Source organism: Acinonyx jubatus, chromosome B3 (genome assembly GCF_027475565.1).
Source record: "Acinonyx jubatus isolate Ajub_Pintada_27869175 chromosome B3, VMU_Ajub_asm_v1.0, whole genome shotgun sequence".
Classification (NCBI taxonomy): domain Eukaryota; kingdom Metazoa; phylum Chordata; class Mammalia; order Carnivora; family Felidae; genus Acinonyx; species Acinonyx jubatus.
Genome location: NC_069386.1, coordinates 109,633,267 through 109,652,944, shown reverse-complemented (window position 1 = coordinate 109,652,944; position 19,678 = coordinate 109,633,267). Strand labels below are relative to the sequence as shown.

The 19,678-nt window shown below is 36.5% G+C and overlaps 1 protein-coding gene across 16 annotated transcripts in view; it reads right to left on the bottom strand.

Moving 5' to 3' along the window:
* Window positions 1-19,678, bottom strand: part of FUT8 (fucosyltransferase 8) — a 306,694-nt gene that overhangs the window by 5,696 nt on the left and 281,320 nt on the right. For all 16 annotated transcript variants that reach the window (XM_053224571.1, XM_027065934.2, XM_053224574.1 and 13 more), the window contains 3 exons: window positions 13,566-13,812; window positions 9,348-9,524; window positions 3,222-3,372 (listed from right to left, as the gene is read on the bottom strand). In XM_053224571.1, coding sequence (XP_053080546.1) covers window positions 3,222-3,372; window positions 9,348-9,524; window positions 13,566-13,812 — 575 coding nt within the window. The remainder of the gene's footprint in view (window positions 1-3,221; window positions 3,373-9,347; window positions 9,525-13,565; window positions 13,813-19,678) is intronic.

Sequence of the window (19,678 nt, the reverse complement as noted above, 5' to 3'; positions counted from 1 at the left end):
CTCTTTCAGTAGCTAAATAAAAGAGTTGAGGTGGCATGTTGGCACAGAGAAATTAAAATGTTGAATGTTACTGGCTACTCTTCTCAATGAAGAACTGTTATACCCGCTCAATGCACATGATTATTTGGTGGAACCTAAGCATTGCCCATGAGCACAAGCAGAAGTAACAGAGTCCTTGACTATCATGTTTCTTGCTCCTCCTAAAACATGAGAGTGTATGGTCTGAAATGGGGCCATGTGAAAAAAGCTTGCTAAAATAAATACCGTAGAGTCTCTCTAACAGGTAAAGGTATTCCTATACCTTTCCCTACATAAATGACAACAGCTACTAACATTGTATTTAATACATCACTAAGTACTTCTCAGTGCTTTACATATAACTTTTAATCATCCCCAAAACTCTATATAGTAGGTGCTACTATTTTACAGGCAGGGAAAAATAGGTCAGTGACATTCTAAGTAATCTGTTCAAATGTCACCCAGATATACTAAGTGGTCAAAGTTAGATTTAAACCCAGACTGATCCCAGAATCCATGTTGCCTCAATCTTGTTCTCTGCCTAGAAGTCAATGGCTTGGCATTTTGATACTATCCGTGACTTTTTCTCACACTCCATTGGCGACTATGATGAGACATTTCTGGGGCAATTTCAAACAATTCCAATTTTGGTTTATGGCAAGAGAACTTCTACAATCAAGCAACCAATTTCATTCACACTGTAAAAATAGTGAACCGTACCAAACCCATTTTTTTCTAAAAATATTTTCAAAAAATGCTGGAGTGTAAGTAAGCCCAAAGATTTATCAGTGAATGTGGAATTATTCCAATCTCAAAGGCTACAGCTGATAGTCATCAAGAAAGGTATGTGATGATGGCAGTGATCATGTTTAGCAAACTGCTACTCATTATGTAAGTGTATTTTTACTGTTAAACTTTTAATTCTGAACCCTAACATAAAAACTTCTGAGATATTCAAGTCTATTTTGGGATACAAGGTATTAGTTTGAGTTTTGCTTTGGTTCAAATGAATAAAAGTTATTTTGGATGAACCCTTACTTGTCAAGCGTTTTTAGAAACAATATAGTATATGCACAAATCTCATTCCTTTGGAGAGAAAAAGTCCTCTGAACACCACTCTTTCTTCATATGAACAACTTCTCTGAACCTGAGGTCTGGAGAACACACTGAAGTTGATATTATTCACAAAATAGAACAAAGTAGTATGAACAATAATACGCCCCTCAAGCTTGGACGGATTTCCACTATCATCAAGTAAGAGAAGTTCTGATTTCTGGGTCGAAGTTAGAATCATGAGGTTGTATGAATCAAAAATTCTACAGCACATCCTTGAAAAGAAAAAAAAAGATTTTCTTTCCAGAATGAGCCTAATGGTATTATTAAGAGCTGGAAGAAGGAAAGCAAAATACAGCACATCCCTATAAGTCTCTGTGCCTGCCTACATGTAAGGCTGCTCAATGTTCAGACATGTATATATTTATTTCATTTTCCAGCTTTCTGACCACAGCAGTCATTCTCAATAAAGGCGATTTTGTCCTCCCCACTGCTGTGGGATATTTGGCAATATCTGAAGATATTTTCAGTTGTCACAACTTGAGATGGGGGTGCTATTGGCCAGGAACGCTGCTCAGTATCTTACAATGCCCAGGACAGTACCTCACAACAAAGTACCTGACTATAATGCTAATAGTGCCTAGATTGAGAAACCCTGGACTTTAGATAGGCCTAAAATCTAGGCCTACAGAGGAGGTGCTCCACTTGGGAAAAATGACCCTTGATTCACTTATTCAAAACAATAAGCATTCAAAAATGTGTATAGAGGTAGTTACTAGTCATTTGCACCTGTTGATCAGGTGGGCACCTAGCCAGATTCTCAGTAACAGTTGAGAGAGACCAAGTAATTATAACTCCTCCTGTCTACCTCCTATGAGAATAGAAAAGGGAGCTTCTCAAAGATGGAATCCTCATCCCAGTTAGGAAAAAACATCAGCAGTGGGTGCCTTCATGGGAACTTGAAGGCCAAGGAAATTTTCTGTTCTGATGAGGACTGATGCTATGTAACTTCTGTTCTGGGTAGCTGTCTCTGGGTAGGTTGTATTCTTATTCCATACTGAAGGAACTCCTAGTCTTTGCTGAGACAGGTATCTTTCCAACAATCATATCATTGTCCCATTGTGACAATGTGCATTGTCACAAAATTAAAAAAAAAAACTGTCCATTTCTTTATACTCTCTGAAGTATATTCCCATGAAAATGATGCGACCTTCCTTTTCACCTTTTCTTTTCTCTGCTTCTTTTAAGCTTTTAGGCATACATTTATCTTACATGATCTATATTTCTTGGTAATTATTCTCCAATTATTTCATATGAGTATTTTGCTCACTAGATTCTGGACCAGGGTAAGATCTATATACTCAATCTCTCTGGAAATCCCCTCTGTACCTAATATAATTCTGAGCACAAATAGTCATTTAACAGCTTGTTGAATGAACTAACCAGTAATATGCACATAAATGAGAGAGCAGAATAAAACCAACGATAAATATTTCTATGCTGATATTCCACTGTGTATACAAGGCTGATTGGGCCACTCATAAAAACAAATACACCAAGCCACTACCATACAATTATCTGCAACAATTAAACTCAAAAGAATGATTACAATATGGTATTGCTTAAATTTAATGTATAGTTTCTTGCATGGTAGAAATGTAATAGGACCTGAAAAAGAATTACATTTACTCTTTATTTTCTATAAAGCAATTGAGTGAGACACAATGCTTGGCATTTCAGTCTCTCAGTATCAGTGCATCGCTGTGTAGAAGTGGATGGATTCCGGCTGCATACGGACTGTATGCAAAATCAGAAAGTATTAAGTAAGTGTACTTACTTGCTATTTCAGTTCAATGCTGTGAACATGCCAAGTACTTTAAACAACTCCAGTAGCGGCTTCAGCAGAGATGTATTCAACCATTGCTGGCAAGCAACTAAATACTCGGTGTACTTGAATAGCTACTTTTTTGCAGGGGAAAGGGATGGAATTTCCCCATTCTTTCACAAAAGGGATTGTTCCCAAATATTAAGAAAATTACATCTGAGTCATGATAACTTTAAACACACACACATACACAAACCCAAGAACTTCCTGAACTCAATATGACCAAAAAATACTGACCACTTAAAAATACCCTACTATCACTTACCTGGGATGAAAAAGTACACACTAGGAAGTCTGCCTGGGAGAGAAAGTGTATATCCAGGATCACACCCCGAAGCGAATTTTCTGTGTATCGATTGTGTAGTCCGGCTGACCAAGAGATAGAGTTATCACTAATAAATTCGTAAGTGGGGTACCTGTAAAAAAGAAATATATTTTTACATAGTCACTGAAATCACAGTACTCTATCAGGATGTAGTATCTTATCAGGAGGAGGCAGAACTCCTTTGACCAAAGCTCTTTTTTCTAACAGTAAGGAGAGCTTTAATTATGGTGTTCAATAGAGTAGTTGATGACGCATCTTTAAATCCATCAGTGGGATAGCAAACATTCTGGAGTATGTTACATGTTATTGGCACATCATATAATATACACGTACATGTATCAAAATGACCCCTCACGTATCAAAATTCGTAAGAGTTGAAGGCTCCTTATTTTCTTTGTAATGAGTGACTTCTATGAGGTTTTTCAAGCTGCCTTCACATTTGGCCATTGAACTTTTCCTTTAGAATATAAAAATCGTGATTAAATTTCATTTAAATTTTTGACTTAGAATTTGTGATCATTGAGACTTATCTCCCCTAACCCCCATCCTCAAAGCACCATCTTACCAACAACAATAATGGAAAACTAGTTTAATTCATTTATAAAAACAAATTCCTTGTAGATGTCAACTAAGCAAGATTTTGGTAGTCTTGAGATCGGATATGTGCTTAAAAATATTAAAACAGGATATCTTTAAAAAGCCTACCATATGTTCAAATGATTCTACTGTGAATTAAGAGGTTTAATTATACTCTAGTATAGAGTGAATACATTTTCTTAGTGCATGGGGTAGATCTTCAGAGTTAAGTTGCAAACTTTGGGACTTACAAGAAAATGGGCTAATAATCGTACCTGCTTTATATAGTTGTGTAGGAATTAAATACATTAAGCAATGTAAAGTGCATAGAGGAGTCCCACACATGTAGTAAATGCTCAGTAAATATTAGCTGTGATTGTTAAACATTCTTCTGCGGATATCCAGCTGGTCTTATTCCTTACTTCCTTTAGATCTCTGCTGAAATACAGCCTTATTAGTGAGGACTTTGGCAATTTCTATCTATTTGACCTGCTTAACTTTTCTTCATGACCTTTATTATCATTTGACATAATATGTATTTACTATTTATTTACTGCTTGTATCCATTCCCACCTCCATCATCCCTAAGTGGAATGTAAACTCTATAATGAGGCATTTCATCTGCTTTGTTCAATGTATTATTCTCAGTACCTAGAAGAGAATCCGGAATACAACAGGATCAATGAATATTTGTTGACAGGGTAATAGTTCCTATTTATAAACCCCGAACCATCAAGAGTCAGTTTACATGTCTGTCTCCCACACAGTATTCCCCAAAGGTCGGGACTATACTTTTCTTGGCATCACACAATGCTGTGTGAGTAAATACATGCTATATCGGTAGTACTCACTACCTATGTCTGGGACTTCTTCCTCAGCCCCTAACAGCTGCTTCAGATTTCTCTCCATTTCACAGCCACCAAGGAGCTTCTTCTCATTGCCTCTAATGATGACTGTGACGGCAAAGTCTCCGAATGCTGTTTCAGACTGGTAATCAGTGTTCAGATCCATTTGGCTTCATTATTTTTGACACTTTACCCTCCTCAGCCCTGAATCAGGGAGGCGAAGGAAATGTCACATTTGTTCTAAAAAGAAAACAACCCCAAGGACTTTTAATGTGATTCTTGTGGAGCTGCATATCCAGGAATGGGGCAGAAACAGCAACAAATAAATATGAAAAGGCCGGAGGAGAGAGGAGAGGGAATTGTTAAAACACACCAGTACAATTTTTATCCTGAATAGAAACTAACTCTGTCAGCAAGGTTTGGGTGCTGAATGAAAAGAGTGATCTTTTTACTGAGAAGTGACAGTAACTTTAATGCCCTTCCTAACTTAAAGACCCCTCCCTAGAACCAAACCAAAAGAACACCTAAGTTCCTCAGGGCTCATCTGTATGTGCAAAAGACTGCTTGATGAAGGATACTGAGTTTGGAAAAAGAAACTGAAACAAAGTAAATAATGTAAGAGGGAGGCTTTGCATCTCCAATAATGAGCATGGAAATTTTTGCACAAACATGCTCCTTTCTTGTCTTTTGCCCATAAGTATGTTGGCAGAGGAATTCTTTTACTGTGAGGTTGTAGAGATTGGCAGTGATAAAAAGAATATTTTTTTCCTCTTCCACCTTATAAAAATTTGTTTATATTACTCACAAAGGACTAAGTTAAAGTTATAAACTGACAACACATTTTCTTTTCTAAAGTCTTTCTCCAGGCTGAGGGAGATACTCTTCATGATTTCACTGCACCTGGTATACAACTCCTTCCGGACATCCATCTAACTATACTGTAATTATTTGTTACACGTATACTGCCCACCAGTTGGATACTCCTGAAAAAAAGGAGCAGCATATTATCTTCTATTTCTCTTTGTATTCCTAGTGCCCTGTAACTGTATCTAGCATATTACAGTTCAATAAAATAATGAAAAAATTAACCACTCTTTACGGCTGAGCCTTCATTTCACAGGGCAACCAAACACTTAACAAAAACTTTTAAATAAGTTTTTCTTGCCTCTATTTACGTAAATGAAACTAAGTTTAGGAGTGCTCATCTAGCATTTTTGATAAAGAGCAAACTACATATGTAAATATTTACCCTGGGAGATTTTTAAAGACTTGTTTCTTCTCCTGTTTCACCCCTGCTCCCAATCTCCACATCTTAGGATACAATGTTGGATAGACAACTTTAATAGTTCTTACTTCTTTGCCAATGAGTGTGATTTAAACACTCTACCAGTGAATTACCTAAGAGAGTTATCTCCACATTGGCAATGGTTGCCACAGTCAGTGGGATGCGGGTGCCAAAATCTCACGGATGAACTCAGTCTTAACCTAGAGAAACCTGAGGTATGATACTAAGCAGCAAGACATTAACTGCTCATTTTCACACAGAAGCCACACATATAAAGCTAACCTTGACCGCTTTTACAAAAGATAAGCTACCCAGAAAATAGATTCTCCTCTGACTGTGTGAATTCTATGTATCATTTAACCATCATTCTCAGTTCTTTACCCTCTTGAAGCACAAAGTATCATAATGACCCTGTACTCAATATACTGTGATGAGAGATTCAGTCATGCTTCTGGTCTCCTAAAACAATGGCAGAGCTTTTATGATTTGCTTAGGTTTCAAAACCAATCCTGACAGGTCTAAAGCAGAGTTAATTCAGAGTAGAAAAACACAGAAGCAAAATAATCAGAAACAGCATCTACATTCCTGAGAAGATCTTCAAAATGACTCAGAAAATTAAAATGAAAGGACTTGCAAAGAGGTAAAAAAAAAAAAAGTGCATAAAATGCTGCTGCAACATTTCTAACAGAATATGGGAAAGCTGTCTATTGAACTACCATAGACAGAGGAGATAGTAGCTGCTGACCATGAAAAGGAAATTCAAGTTTTACTAGTCCCATAATCGTGGTAACTACTAATGTCAACTGTACTGTAAGGGTTGCTTAATACAAAAATACCATGCTGTACTATGGATCAAAGTTGTAAGATGCCCATATCCTTTTATCTAAATATTTCCAAAGCCTGAAACCTAGCTGAAGGAAATAATGTGGATAACTTTAGGAACACACTGTAGCATTATTTATAAGAGTAAAAAACTGGAAATGACGTAAGTGTCCAATACTAGAATGAGCAAGTAAGCAATGGCACATCCATACAGCAGGTATGTAGTCATTAAAGGGGACATTTAAGATAATTATTTTTTTAGTGACCTGAGAAAATGGATCCATTGCTGTGTTAAGTAAAAAAGAGTTCAAATTATATAGAACAGGATCAACTACTAAAATGGGTAACTATATAAATGACTAAAGGGAATATATCAATATTTAAATAGCTGTTTCCACTGAGTAATAGGACTGTGGGTATTTTTTTCTTGCTTGTATAGTTACCAACTTCCATATCGTCTAATAAGCATGAATTATTTTGCTCATCAAGGGAAAAAAAACAGGAAAAGCTCGTGACGCTTCAAGAAGAAGTAAAAGAGTAGATAACATTTTAATATTTTTTCAATTAAGCTACAAATTCAATCTGGTATTTTAAAATGAAGAAGCATGGTGAACTATTTCTACTCTGCTTCTAGATATCAAACTGGAAAAGTATCTGTGAAAATTTTGTATTGTGTTTTCTGCCCAGATGTTCATTTAATCCTTAACTGTAAGTATGTAACTTGGCTTACACTTGACTGATGAATTTCATGGTCCTGTGTATGTCAGTGAGAGAGTGAGAGTGAGAGTGAGAGTGAGAGTGAGAGTGAGAGTGAGAGAGAGAGAGAGAAAGAAAGAATATACTCATAGAAGGAGTCTTAAAAGAAAAAGCAACTTATATCCAGTTTAGATTCTTCGGAGGGAGAAATAGGATTTAAACTATTATCCAATGCTTCGAATAAACATCTACAGTATAGTCCTCACTTCAAATTTGTTTTTCTCCCCAACCTCTATTTGTGACATAAGAAATGGACCAAAGAATAAATAAATTAATTAAAAAGTCACTAGCTTAAGTGATTAACATCTAATAAAATGTTTTCAAACTGATGGAATTGAAATAAACATAATTCAGTACTTACTGGGCACTTACTAGAGGTAGTTACTGTGTCTAAAGTACTTCTAATCCAGTGAGGGAGACAGAGGTAAGCAAGTGCTAAACACCAAGTCAGAGCGATGCAGACAGGAGGGACACTTCGGGATTCAGGGATGATTTCTGGAGCAAACAGTGTCTGAGCAAAGCTAAGAACACAGATTCTTCTCCCTCATTCCTTTCTTTCACATATTTAATACATCCCTTATTTATTAATAATAAGTAAAGGCCAATTCTAGGTTCACCTAGATCCTATGATAAATTCCCAATTAGGATCAGTGTGTTTATGTGTTTTCTTAACCCCCTATGTTAACCCTATAGTAGCACTATCCATACTGTAGAGTATGAGTAATCGTCTGTTCCCCCACTAGATTGGGAATTACTTGAGAGCAGAGTTATCTTGCTTATCACGGAATCGCCAGCACCTAACACAGTGCCTGAAATATAGGCATGCTCTATAAATGACAGATTACTGTTTTACTGTTCAATACATACTAGCAGTTCTTACTCTTCCACTTATAAAACTTATCTTCTGATTCTTTATTTTTCTTTAATATAACTTCCAAGTTCCAGAATTTTTTTTATAAGATGAACACTTACACATATTTAAAAAAATTTTTTTTTAACATTTATTTATTTCTGAGAGACAGAGAGAGACAGAGCATGAGCAGAGCATATGAAGGGGAAGGGCAGAGAGAGAGGAAGACACAGAATCCAAAGCAGGCTCCAGGCTCCGAGCCGTCAGCACAGAGCCTGACATGGGGCTCGGACTCACAAACCACGAGATCATGACCTGAGCCGAAGTCAGACGCTCAACTGACTAAGCCACCCAGGCACCCCAACTCACACATATTTTACATATGTTTCAGTTGCCCATTAATTGCTAGTGAAGATAGTGAGAGCAAAAAGGCAAGCACCTGGTATGTTTTATTGCTATCAGTCCTATAGAGTTGGTTAGAGTTATGGACTGAATGTTTGTGTCCCCCTAGAATACCTATGTTTGAGCTGTGATAGTATTTGGATATGGGGCCTTTGGGAGATGATTAGGATTAAATAAAGTGCATGAGAATGGGGCCCTCATGTAGAATTAATGCCCCCACAGGAAGAGACACCAGAAAGCTTGCTCTCTCTTCCAAACACACAGAAAGGTCATGTGAGTACACAGCAAGATGGCAGCTGCCTACACACCAAGAGAAGAGGCTTCAGAATGAAATATACACCTTACTGGCACCTCAAATACTCTTTGATTATATTAACAGTCACAAAGGTACACAGTTGTTTGAATTAAAAAAAAAAAAACTCCAATAATTAGTAATAATATTATAACAAGAATGACAAGTCATGGGAATTAAGGATTCCTTTCAACTGAAAAAGAGTCCTGGTCTAGAATCACTAGTTCATTTAACTTACTTTGTTTTTGCCTCCTTTAATAAAGAAGGGTCATCCGTCGCCAAATATACTCTTCGTTTATCCACTTGCATTCTGCGAGAGAGAAGCTGAAAATGTTCTTCAACGTGTACCATGTATTCCTCAATGGGATGGAAGGCTGCTTCTGTTCCTACTTTGTCTGTACGTCTGACGTGTACTCTGGGGGGCAGAGGGAGAAAGTCAGACTCTGCTGATAATGTTCTGATCCTCTGATCCACTGTGTACTTTTAGGCTACTCAACTTTATACCTTTATTTATGGTGGCATCACAGACATTTTAAACCAATTTTTTTTTCATTTTTGCCATTAGAAAAATTAAAATGTCTTAAAAATTCAAACACATACATTCTAAATATATTTGCATGTTAACACAATACAAGGAGAATTAGAAAATAAGCTTTAGAAGAATGCTTTCTTATAAAGAAAGTAATTAGCATATCCAAGAACAGTAGAATAAGTGGAAGATTCCAGAGTTATACTCCATATAAGCAGCAAAATACCTACCAGCCTCCCAGAAAAAACTGGATATAACTTTTTAAGATTTTTGGCAACAAATGATACCAAGATTCACAGTTGTTATTACAGAATATTAAATATATTGTTTACAGCATTTGATGCCAACTTCTCTCATTCTTCATTTTACCCTGTATAGTTACTATAACTGCTAGCTTATAGAATTGAAAATTGTCTGAGGAAAACACAGACCTTCAAGAATTCTTCCTAATGCACAATCAAGGCAGGCAAACCTTTTAAGAATTCTTACTATTCTAAGTTCACAGAGACATTCTACCCCTTTTGTTATATGCATAATGAATTTCCTTTTGCTGTTTTTCATGCTGTCAAACACAAGTAGGTATTGATCTCATCTGTCCTATTGTAAAAAAGTTCTAAAACTGTAAAACTGGGGACAAAGATTTACATCGTCCTGTGTTGACTTTCACAGTATTTTCCTCCCATCTTAGTGCTTTCAAAGTAATTGCAATGAAAATAATAATGGTCATAGTTTACTTTCATAAATTAAAACTCTCCTTAAATTTGCCCTTCCTGCATCCTCCCCACCCCTCACCAAATTACTAAACCACTATTTATATGTGGGAAAAAGAAAAAAGGAAATTTGTTTCCCTTTAGGCCATGGTATATAGGCAGGCCTTAGGTCGAGCCTAAGCCCAGCTTTTTATTGTGAATCTGGAAGGCAGATCTGTTTTCACTGCAGCTAATCTGATATCTTCATGGGTATCCTCTGCCTTCCAGACTACAGTCCAGATATGCACACCTTTATATTTACACGTATCCTATCGTTGTTTCCTTCCCACATCCTTCTTAATCACTGCTTCTCTCTCAGGAAATTGGAATTGTTCACTGGGCTCCACAGGGATAAACAATTCCACTGAATCTCAATGAAAAGTTTATAAGAAGAAACACTCTTTGATACTGATTTCATCATGTACTTTCTTTAGCTCTAACATTTAAAATAAGGGTCAGTAACTTCTATCCATATGAAGACTAAGACACGAGGGAAGATGTTGGGTGGGAGATAGGAAAATGAAAATGAAAATAAAAACAAAGAAGAGCTGTAATAATGGAAGGAAGAATCAAAGGAAGAGGAGCATAGGAAGTACTGGCAGAGTACTACTGAGAAATCTTTTCAAGTCTCCAAGTACTACTGAAATTAGGCCTGGATCAAGAATTTTGAGAGGGGCATAATGGAGTCTCCATGGAAGACTCAGAATATTAGTCTGGTGAAGGATATGAGAAATCATTTTAATTTAATGTAAGTTTTTCAGACATTTAAGGAAACTGATGCTTCTGAAGACATATTAATGAACAAAAAGACAACATAAGGCAAGAGGCGGCTGGTTTCTCATACTTTTCAACCCAGTCCTCACGAAAGTAAAAGTTCTTTGTGTACTTGCCTGACTTTCACTACAGTTGACTCTTCAACAACATGGGTTTGAACTGTGCAGGTCCGCTTATACGCAGATCTTTCACAGTACAGTACTGTAAATGTATTTTCTCTTCCTTATGATTTTCTAATAACACTTTTTCTCTAGCTTATTTTATTGTAAGAATACAGTATACAATACATATAGCATTCAAAATATATGTTAACTGACTGTTTATGTCATTGGTAAGGCTTCCAGCCAACAGCAGGCTATTAGTAGTTAAGTTTTGGAGGAGTCAAGTTATACATGGAATTTCAACTGCATGGGGGGTGGGGGTCAGCAGTCCTAACCCTGCATCGTTCAAGGGTCATCTATATCAAATTATCAAGCTCTTTCAGGGCAGGGAATGTGATTTTATTTATTTCCAATAGCACCAAATATAATGAATAAATGATTGAATGTTGTGTGGACACAAAAATCTAATTGTTTAGTATCATGTAAGTAGAAACCTTACATACCATCTTAGTTTTTTTTTAGTTTTAAACAAATGAGGAAAGAGTGGCAATCAATGAAGACCTGGAATGATCAAGTACGCTGCCCAAAGTCACACAACTTGTTAGTAGTAGAAGTTAGATGGGACCCCCAGATTCTTGAATTCGAGCACCCTTCTCTTTCATTCCAGCACACTACCTCAATGTACAAATAACTCAATTGTCTCTGGTACTGCAATTTTCTGTATTTGGCCAACTCTCAATATGATGTATGGTCCATGGATAATTAGGCCATGCCAAACTACAGGAAAGCTTCCAAGCAAAGTTAAGATGGTTTTTAGTCCTGGCTTTGCCTTTATTAACTCTGGAACTCTGGGCCGAGATTTTCTTCCCTTTAGTTTCCTAACCTATAAGACAGCTATCTCTACTCTTTTCATAGGACTGTGTTATAGGATCAATGAGATAATGCAGTTGAAGGTATTTTGGTAATTTAATTACTATCCTTTTACCTTTCAAGATCCTGTTTACACACGGAAGCTATGAAGACTTTCCTCCTTCCCTGAACTCTCATAATAATTTTTATACTTCTCTCAGGGTATTTATCACATTCTGCCCACATAATGTTAGCTGTATATGTCTGTTTTCCAACAGACTGTAATAAGCTAGAAGGAGCCATTAAAAAGAAATTAATCTCTGTCCCCACAGTAGCAGGTGTTCAATAAATGTTCTGCAAATAAGTGAACAAATCAACACCTATATTAATATTAATCAATAGCTGACTTTATTACAAACAGTATATGCTACAGAATGTCATAGTCTAGCCTACAAGTCTATTTTTAGAAATGATTTTAGCATCAGTCTTTCTGAAAGGTAATATTTTACAGTGCATTTTTTCCACTGAACTAAAATCCTTCCTTTTATCCTTCTTATCACATCACTTTTAGGGCAGGTATTACCTTCCCTATTTACAGATGGAAAAATCAAAGCCCAATACTATTATTAAGTAATTTGGTCTAGAATTAGAAAAAATCCAGGAATATTACCTAGGTCACTTAAATCTCAGTCCAGTACTCTTTCCATTAGGCAAAGAACGTTTTCCCATGGTATGAAATCTGCTACCCGGACCCAGGAAAATTCCCCTTTCCATAACTTTTTATGTATGTGTATAGGAGCACAAGCTTATGCACAAAGATGCTTCTTTGTATTCTTCTTGGTGGTAGGATTTCCTGATATATCTTCTTGAACATAAGCATGAGGCTGAATGCATATGTACATGGTAAGTCCCAAGTGGGCCAAGAGATAATTTTAAATAATAATTTTAACATTATCTTACATTATAAATACTATTTTTATTATCAAAACAGCTTCCAGGCCAGAAAACAGAACACCAAAAAATGCAAAATAATCATCAGTGGTAATTAATGAAGCCTAACAAAAAGTACAATAGAAAAGCTATACATGTGATAGCTTCATCTCATGGTCTTGTTAGGATAAGATAGGAGTCATGTATAGTATCCAAACTACTCTCAATAAAATACAATTTTGTTGTTTTCCTCAGAAGAGACAGGTAATTTCAGAAATAAGGGTTTAATATATTTGTTGAATGAATAAATAAGCGAATGGGGGTAACAAAGTATGACAACTCAACTGTTCTAAGTGAACAAAGGGAGAATGATCTCCCTATGACCTAAGGTGAACTCTGGAACATCTGTTTTAGGGTATGGCTTGAAAATTAAACTATATCATAAAGTTCACAATATATTGTAAAGTACACATATCTCTGCTACTACAACATCACATTATGAGAGGAATAAATCAGATTCTTACCCAATAACTGGATGTTTGAAGCCAAGCTTCTTAGTAGTCTCTTCTATTTCCTTTTCCAGCCAAGGTTGTGGGCGGATCAAGTATTTGACAAACTGGGACACCCACCACACTGCAGGATCACCATGGACTCGTACAAGCCGATCTGCAAGGTCTTCTGGTACAGCCAGGGGCAAATATGGTGGACGAGGATGAAGACTGTCTACAATGGGGAGCTCAACCACCTGAACATTTTTGTCCTTTACTTCACCTGTGAGAATATCAAAACATATCATCACCACACTGTATTTCTCATACAATTACCATTGGAGAACTCACTCTGGATGCTTTCATCCTCATCGCAACTCTAAAGCAGTATTACAGACGCAGTTAAGTAACTTGCTCAAGGTACTAGCATAAAAGTGACAGAGCTAAATTTCCCATTTAGGTTGGTCTGCTTCTCAAGTCCATGATCTTTTTTTTTTTTCCCTGTCATAACATGCTGCCATCTCAACACCTCATACCGCAGATAAGGATGCACCCAGCACTCAAAGAATCTAATCAGAGAATAACCATATTGCTAGTGAACACAGCCAGCTAGGCAAAGTTCTGTTTTCTGTCATCATTTTTGTTTTTGAACCAGACAATAAAGTATTCTCAAAACTTCCAGATTGTCATTATAGCAAATGGCTCTTTCATTAATTTCATGACAGGGCACCATGACTCTAGAGATACCTAAAGATTACAATTATAAGCCAAGCAGTTATATCTTTTAAAGAAAAAAAAATGGTAATTCTAAAGTCTTTTTTTTTCTTGGCCAAATTATCTATTATGTTTTCAATGATGATAACAATAAAATTTATGTTGATTGTTTATCTGGACATTAAAATTAGAATAGAGATTAGATGCTAATTTTTGTAGATGATGATTAATTTCAGAATCCAACTTCTATATATCATTAATGATACTGCTGTTCTATCAATTTTATAATGCAATGACAAGAACAACCCAAAATGGGATAAGCCAGCAACTTTAATTACTTTATTATTTTTTTAATGTTTTATTTATTCTTAAGAGAGAGAGAGAGACAGAGCATGAGTGAGGGAGGGGCAGAGAGTGGGACACAGAATCTGAAGCAGGCTCCAGGCTCTGAGCTGTCAGTACAAAGCCAGACCCGGGGCTCGAACTCACAAGCAGTGAGATCATGACCGGAGCCGAAGTTGGACACCCAACCGACTAAGCCACCCAGGCGCCCGCCCCTAAGCCAGCAACCTTAGATATCGAAGACCACATAGTAGTAACTAGAAGACATGAAGATACCAGGCAGAGAAATTTTATAAATATAAAATGTACTGAATTAAAATTTCAATAACAGAAAATATTAACCTGAATATACAAAGTAATTCCAGTTAATCACTGGACCATTAAAGAAAGAATGCACTTGTAGAGAATAAACCTAGAAGACTTTTAAAATGTATTCACCAGAATGGAACACAGTCCTCAAATTCTGTTTTTCTGCATATATGCAAAGTGTTTTATAGTAAATCTCATCATCTGGGAATGTAATCACTCAAACTACATGATTATAAGAAAGTTGGTTGGCATAACTAAAAATTAAAAACGTCTGGTTAATATTCTCTCTTTCTGACATGTAAAACTCATTTCAGGACTCTTAGAACAAAGCCCTTGAAACATGACATTTGTTGCATGAATAGATGTCACTAAAAAAATTTACCACCAGCACTGCAGTTCATCTGGGGTAGTGGTTAAGACAGAGGTGGGCACCTTTATCAGACAAGACACTATAATTAAGAGTGTATGAGGAAAGAGTAAGCTGCACTTTAAATTAAGCTCTAATAATCTCCCAAAGGCAAGAGAAATTGGGTGCTTTCTGTGATATGGACATGATAAGAGACATAGCACATGAATGAGAGGAAAAAAGGAAGAGAAAACAGTTCTTTTTTATAAAAAGGAGAGAAAGAAAGAAACAATCTAACTTCTTTTATATGACCATAAATAAAAGCAAAATTAGTAGGGCTACCTTCTTTTTGAGATTTCTTTCTAACACGGTTCTTCTTCTTCTTTTTTTTTTTTTAATGTTTATTTATTTTTGAAGGAAAGAGAGAGTGAGCAGGGGAGGGGCAGAGTGAGAGGGAGACACAGAATCCAAAACGGGATTCAGGCTCTGAGCTGTCAGTGCTGAGCCAGACGCGGGGCTTGAACTCACAAACCATGAGATCATGACCTGAGCTGAAGTCAGTCGCTTAACCGACAGAGCCACTCAGGCGCCCCTCTAACAGGGTTATTCTAAATGCTCTGTTTAAGTAGCTCTGTCTTTCACTGATTGCCCCAAGGCCTCAACTTTCTTACAGCTAGTCCTATTGACAGCTTTAAGAAATAAATCGAAACTATGCCTATATCTTCAAGACAGAGAATGTAGTTTATTTTTGTTGGTTCTTTGTTCATTCTTCATTCATGCATTCACTTCACTTGTTCAAATATTTATTGAACACTGCTATATGCCAAACACTGTATGAGGTAGAGTATACAGTGATAGCATGGTTCGTGTCCTCCAAGATTTCTAGTTCGAAAAACCTTACCCAGAACTGACTACTTTCATGGAAGAAAAATAAAATACCATCACCAAAAAAACGTGTTATCAAAAAGATATCAATACTCAACTGCGTAGTAAAATATTAAGAAAAGGGTATTTATTAATGAAAAAAAAGGTTAGCTTCCTCAGTAATGATATATTTTAAAACAAATGAAAATAACATAGTATATGCTATGGTTAGAAGGTTCCTTTTTTTACTTGGTTTACCACCCAACATTTTTTATTCTACTGGCATTTATATTCAAAAGAATTTAAATCTGGAACAGATCCTAGATTAGAAATGATCAATGCTTAGTGGTTTCTAAACTTTAGTCATTTATGTATTCACTTTATAATTTTTACCATATCCATGTATTAACTGTATTAATGTCTTAAAAATTCATTTTAAAACTTACATGAATTTATTTTATAGATGGCAACTAGAAGTATAACTTCACTAAAAATGAAACCATATCATTAAATTCTATATAGATACTATTGCCTATGAAGGGCCTTGAGCTCAGGCCAGATTTCTATTAAAAGAAGAGATTATCAGTGAGGTTAAAGGGGTGTATAATTGCTTTTCCCCTTACATCTCCTATGAGTTTCAAACCAAATGAGAGACAGAGAGAAGAATAAAATGGCAATCAAAATATCAGCTTGATTACCAATAAGGATGAACTAAAGAATGTAGTTTATTCTTTGAATTTACGGCCTTATGGGTTTTCTAATAGTTTCCACCCAATCCCCATCCTAAAATGAGTCTGTCAAGCAAGGCCTAGTACACTGGGGAGGAGGAAGAGCATGCCTTCTGAGAATGGGCTGTGCCATGAGAGAAGCCAGACAGGGCTATGTCTCACACATTTGTTCCTCCCCCTAAACTCACCAGTTGTACACACTACTTTCCTTTCAAGTGGAAGGGAAATGAGGTAGACAGAAGCAAAGAAACCACTGCAGCACTTTCCCCTTTGAAGGAATGGAATTAATTACCCTTCTATAGAACGTCTTGAGGAATTGGAGGATTCCCCATGCCTGTTCCCACCCATCTCCACCCCCAAACAATTATCCAGTGTTAAAGAACTATTGCAAAGATTTCCTGACACCAAATTGAGAATTTGTCTGACATAATCAGAAGGGCTGAAAAAGAAATAACTTTTTCAACTATTCAACTCAATGGTTGTTTTAATCTTTTATCAGGAAACTGTCTGAAATTATCTCACATATGCCACCTAAATTAATCTCTAGTAATCTGTGGTAGATTCAGAGTTTGAGAAACACAGATTTACTTAAACTCCCTCATTTTACAGAGGAAACAAACTAGAGAGGTTAAGCGAATTTCTCAAAGTAATAATACAGCTAATAAAAGGGCCAGGATTAGGCTCTATTGTTTACCACATTACTTATATTGCATTCTGCTTTCTGAAAACTATATGTATATATTTCAAAGCATTTAAGTATGTTCCCTTTTGATCAATCAAGAGTGCCTTGTCATTCTATTAAGATGTTAGTGTTAAAAAAAAAAAAAAAAAGCACTGCATTAACTTTCCAGCAAGAGAATGTTTTATATGTGCAAGTCATACAAAAGTCAGCACTATGCATTTGTAAAGAATCAGAGCAAACTAGCCTAGGAATTAGACAATTGACAGCTCAGCTCAACTTGAACTGATATGACCACTATTAATTATTTCAGGGACTCATTTTCAAGACTACCTCCTTTTGTTGCTAATTCTGGTCCATATGGTCATTCTCTGCCAAAGGCAGGGAAGACTCAATAGGCTTGCTGGTACACTTATAGCCCTCTGCCAGTAGCATAGATAACTCTTTGACAGGGAGGATGTCCACAGCTGCAGGCAAGTCCCTCTAGCAATTCATGGCAACTCCATTTAAAAGCATTAGTCTATTATCATTCCTTGTGCCCTAAGACAGAGACCCTACCCTGGAATTAGTCAATTAGAATTATTAATCATCAGTAGACTTCAATAGGAAGGTCTTAACATCTACCATGAATGAATAGGTTCTGCTATCATGAAAAACATTTCAGGGGTGGAAAAGATTTTGGGTCCTAGTCCATGAGATTTCTTCTGTATTTACTGTCTTCTTTCTTCAGTTGCTACTCAGTGACTTGTGAGAGAAACACAACTAAACTGGGGGGTGGGAGGTGGGGGTGGAATCTCTTGAAGATAAACCTCAGACAGCCAAAATGGTCAAGGTAAAGAAGTTTGGAATAGGGTTGCCAGTTGAGAAAAATCTCCAATAAGACATCACTACCTGGAACTCAAATTTCACTTGGGGTGAGGTAGGGATTATTAGTAACTTTTTGGCAATTCTCAACCAAAAAAAGCTGTCTGCTTTATGGTCTCAAGACTCTTAAGAAGGTTGCCCTCAATATCCACATAGGTCCAGGCTTCTCTCAACTAGTGTAGAGGGGTAGAATGAGGTTTTAATTCCCTTCCTAAGGGTGGCCTTGAATGGTTATAGTTAGTAAATGCCACCACACCCAACAGCCTTTTCACAGACTGTGTCAGCTGCTGAGATTCATGGCCCTAGTTGAGGCTAGAACAAGGAGAGACATCAAACAAATATGGTCAAGCAAAAGCCTATTCACATGTATGTAGTGCATAGTGATTACCGGTATGGGCTTTGTTAGGACAAAAACTACTGTTCAAATACTCTATCATTTCACAGTTGTGTACCTTTGGATAAGTTGTATTTAACTTCACCCCAGTTTCTTCATCTGGAAAATGGCATTGATAATAGCAGCTTATTCATCTGGAAAACGGGATTAATTACAGTATCTTACTCACTGAGTTATTTTAAGGATGATTTATTACATGGAAAAAGCTGAGCACAATGCCTGATACATACTAATTCTCAAAAAATGTTAGTTCTTTGCCCTAGGATCAATTCTGTTGAACAATTCTCAAGAAGCTAGCTAGAATTTGACCAAGGAAAAGATTATTTGCTAAAATATCATAGTCTCTGAAAAACATATCAAAGTGCCCATTTCAGTGAGCCAAAGATATACTCCCAAATATACTAGATATAAACAGATATTACACCCAAAGGAAATCTTATTCATACTGTTTACCATAGGCAACAGAACAATAAGCAGCTTTTATCTTTTCAAAATATTCAACAAATGTTCAAATAGAAGGGTAGCAACTCTGGCTACCTAAAAGTTCTGACATCCTATAACTACTAACTTGACTAAAAGCAAAGAACAAGACTGTTCCACGCTGAAAGCACGGAATGGCAGTAAGTTGTCTAAACTAGTAATACTTCCCGTTCATGTCACAGCAAAGAGTTTGTATGCTTAAATTACATCCACGAAGATTATTTGGACTTCTGGGATTTACATTTTATTTACCACTATGTGGCCAAATATGACTGATTAAATTCATACTAAATTCTCTGAGACTTGTTACAGGAGGCACAAGTAAAAGGACATCAAGACTGAAAGCTAACTAGCTGTGGTGAGACCCCTTCAGGGACCAGGGGATTTTCTTGATTTTACTTGGACACAATAAGATGGACATTAAAAAAA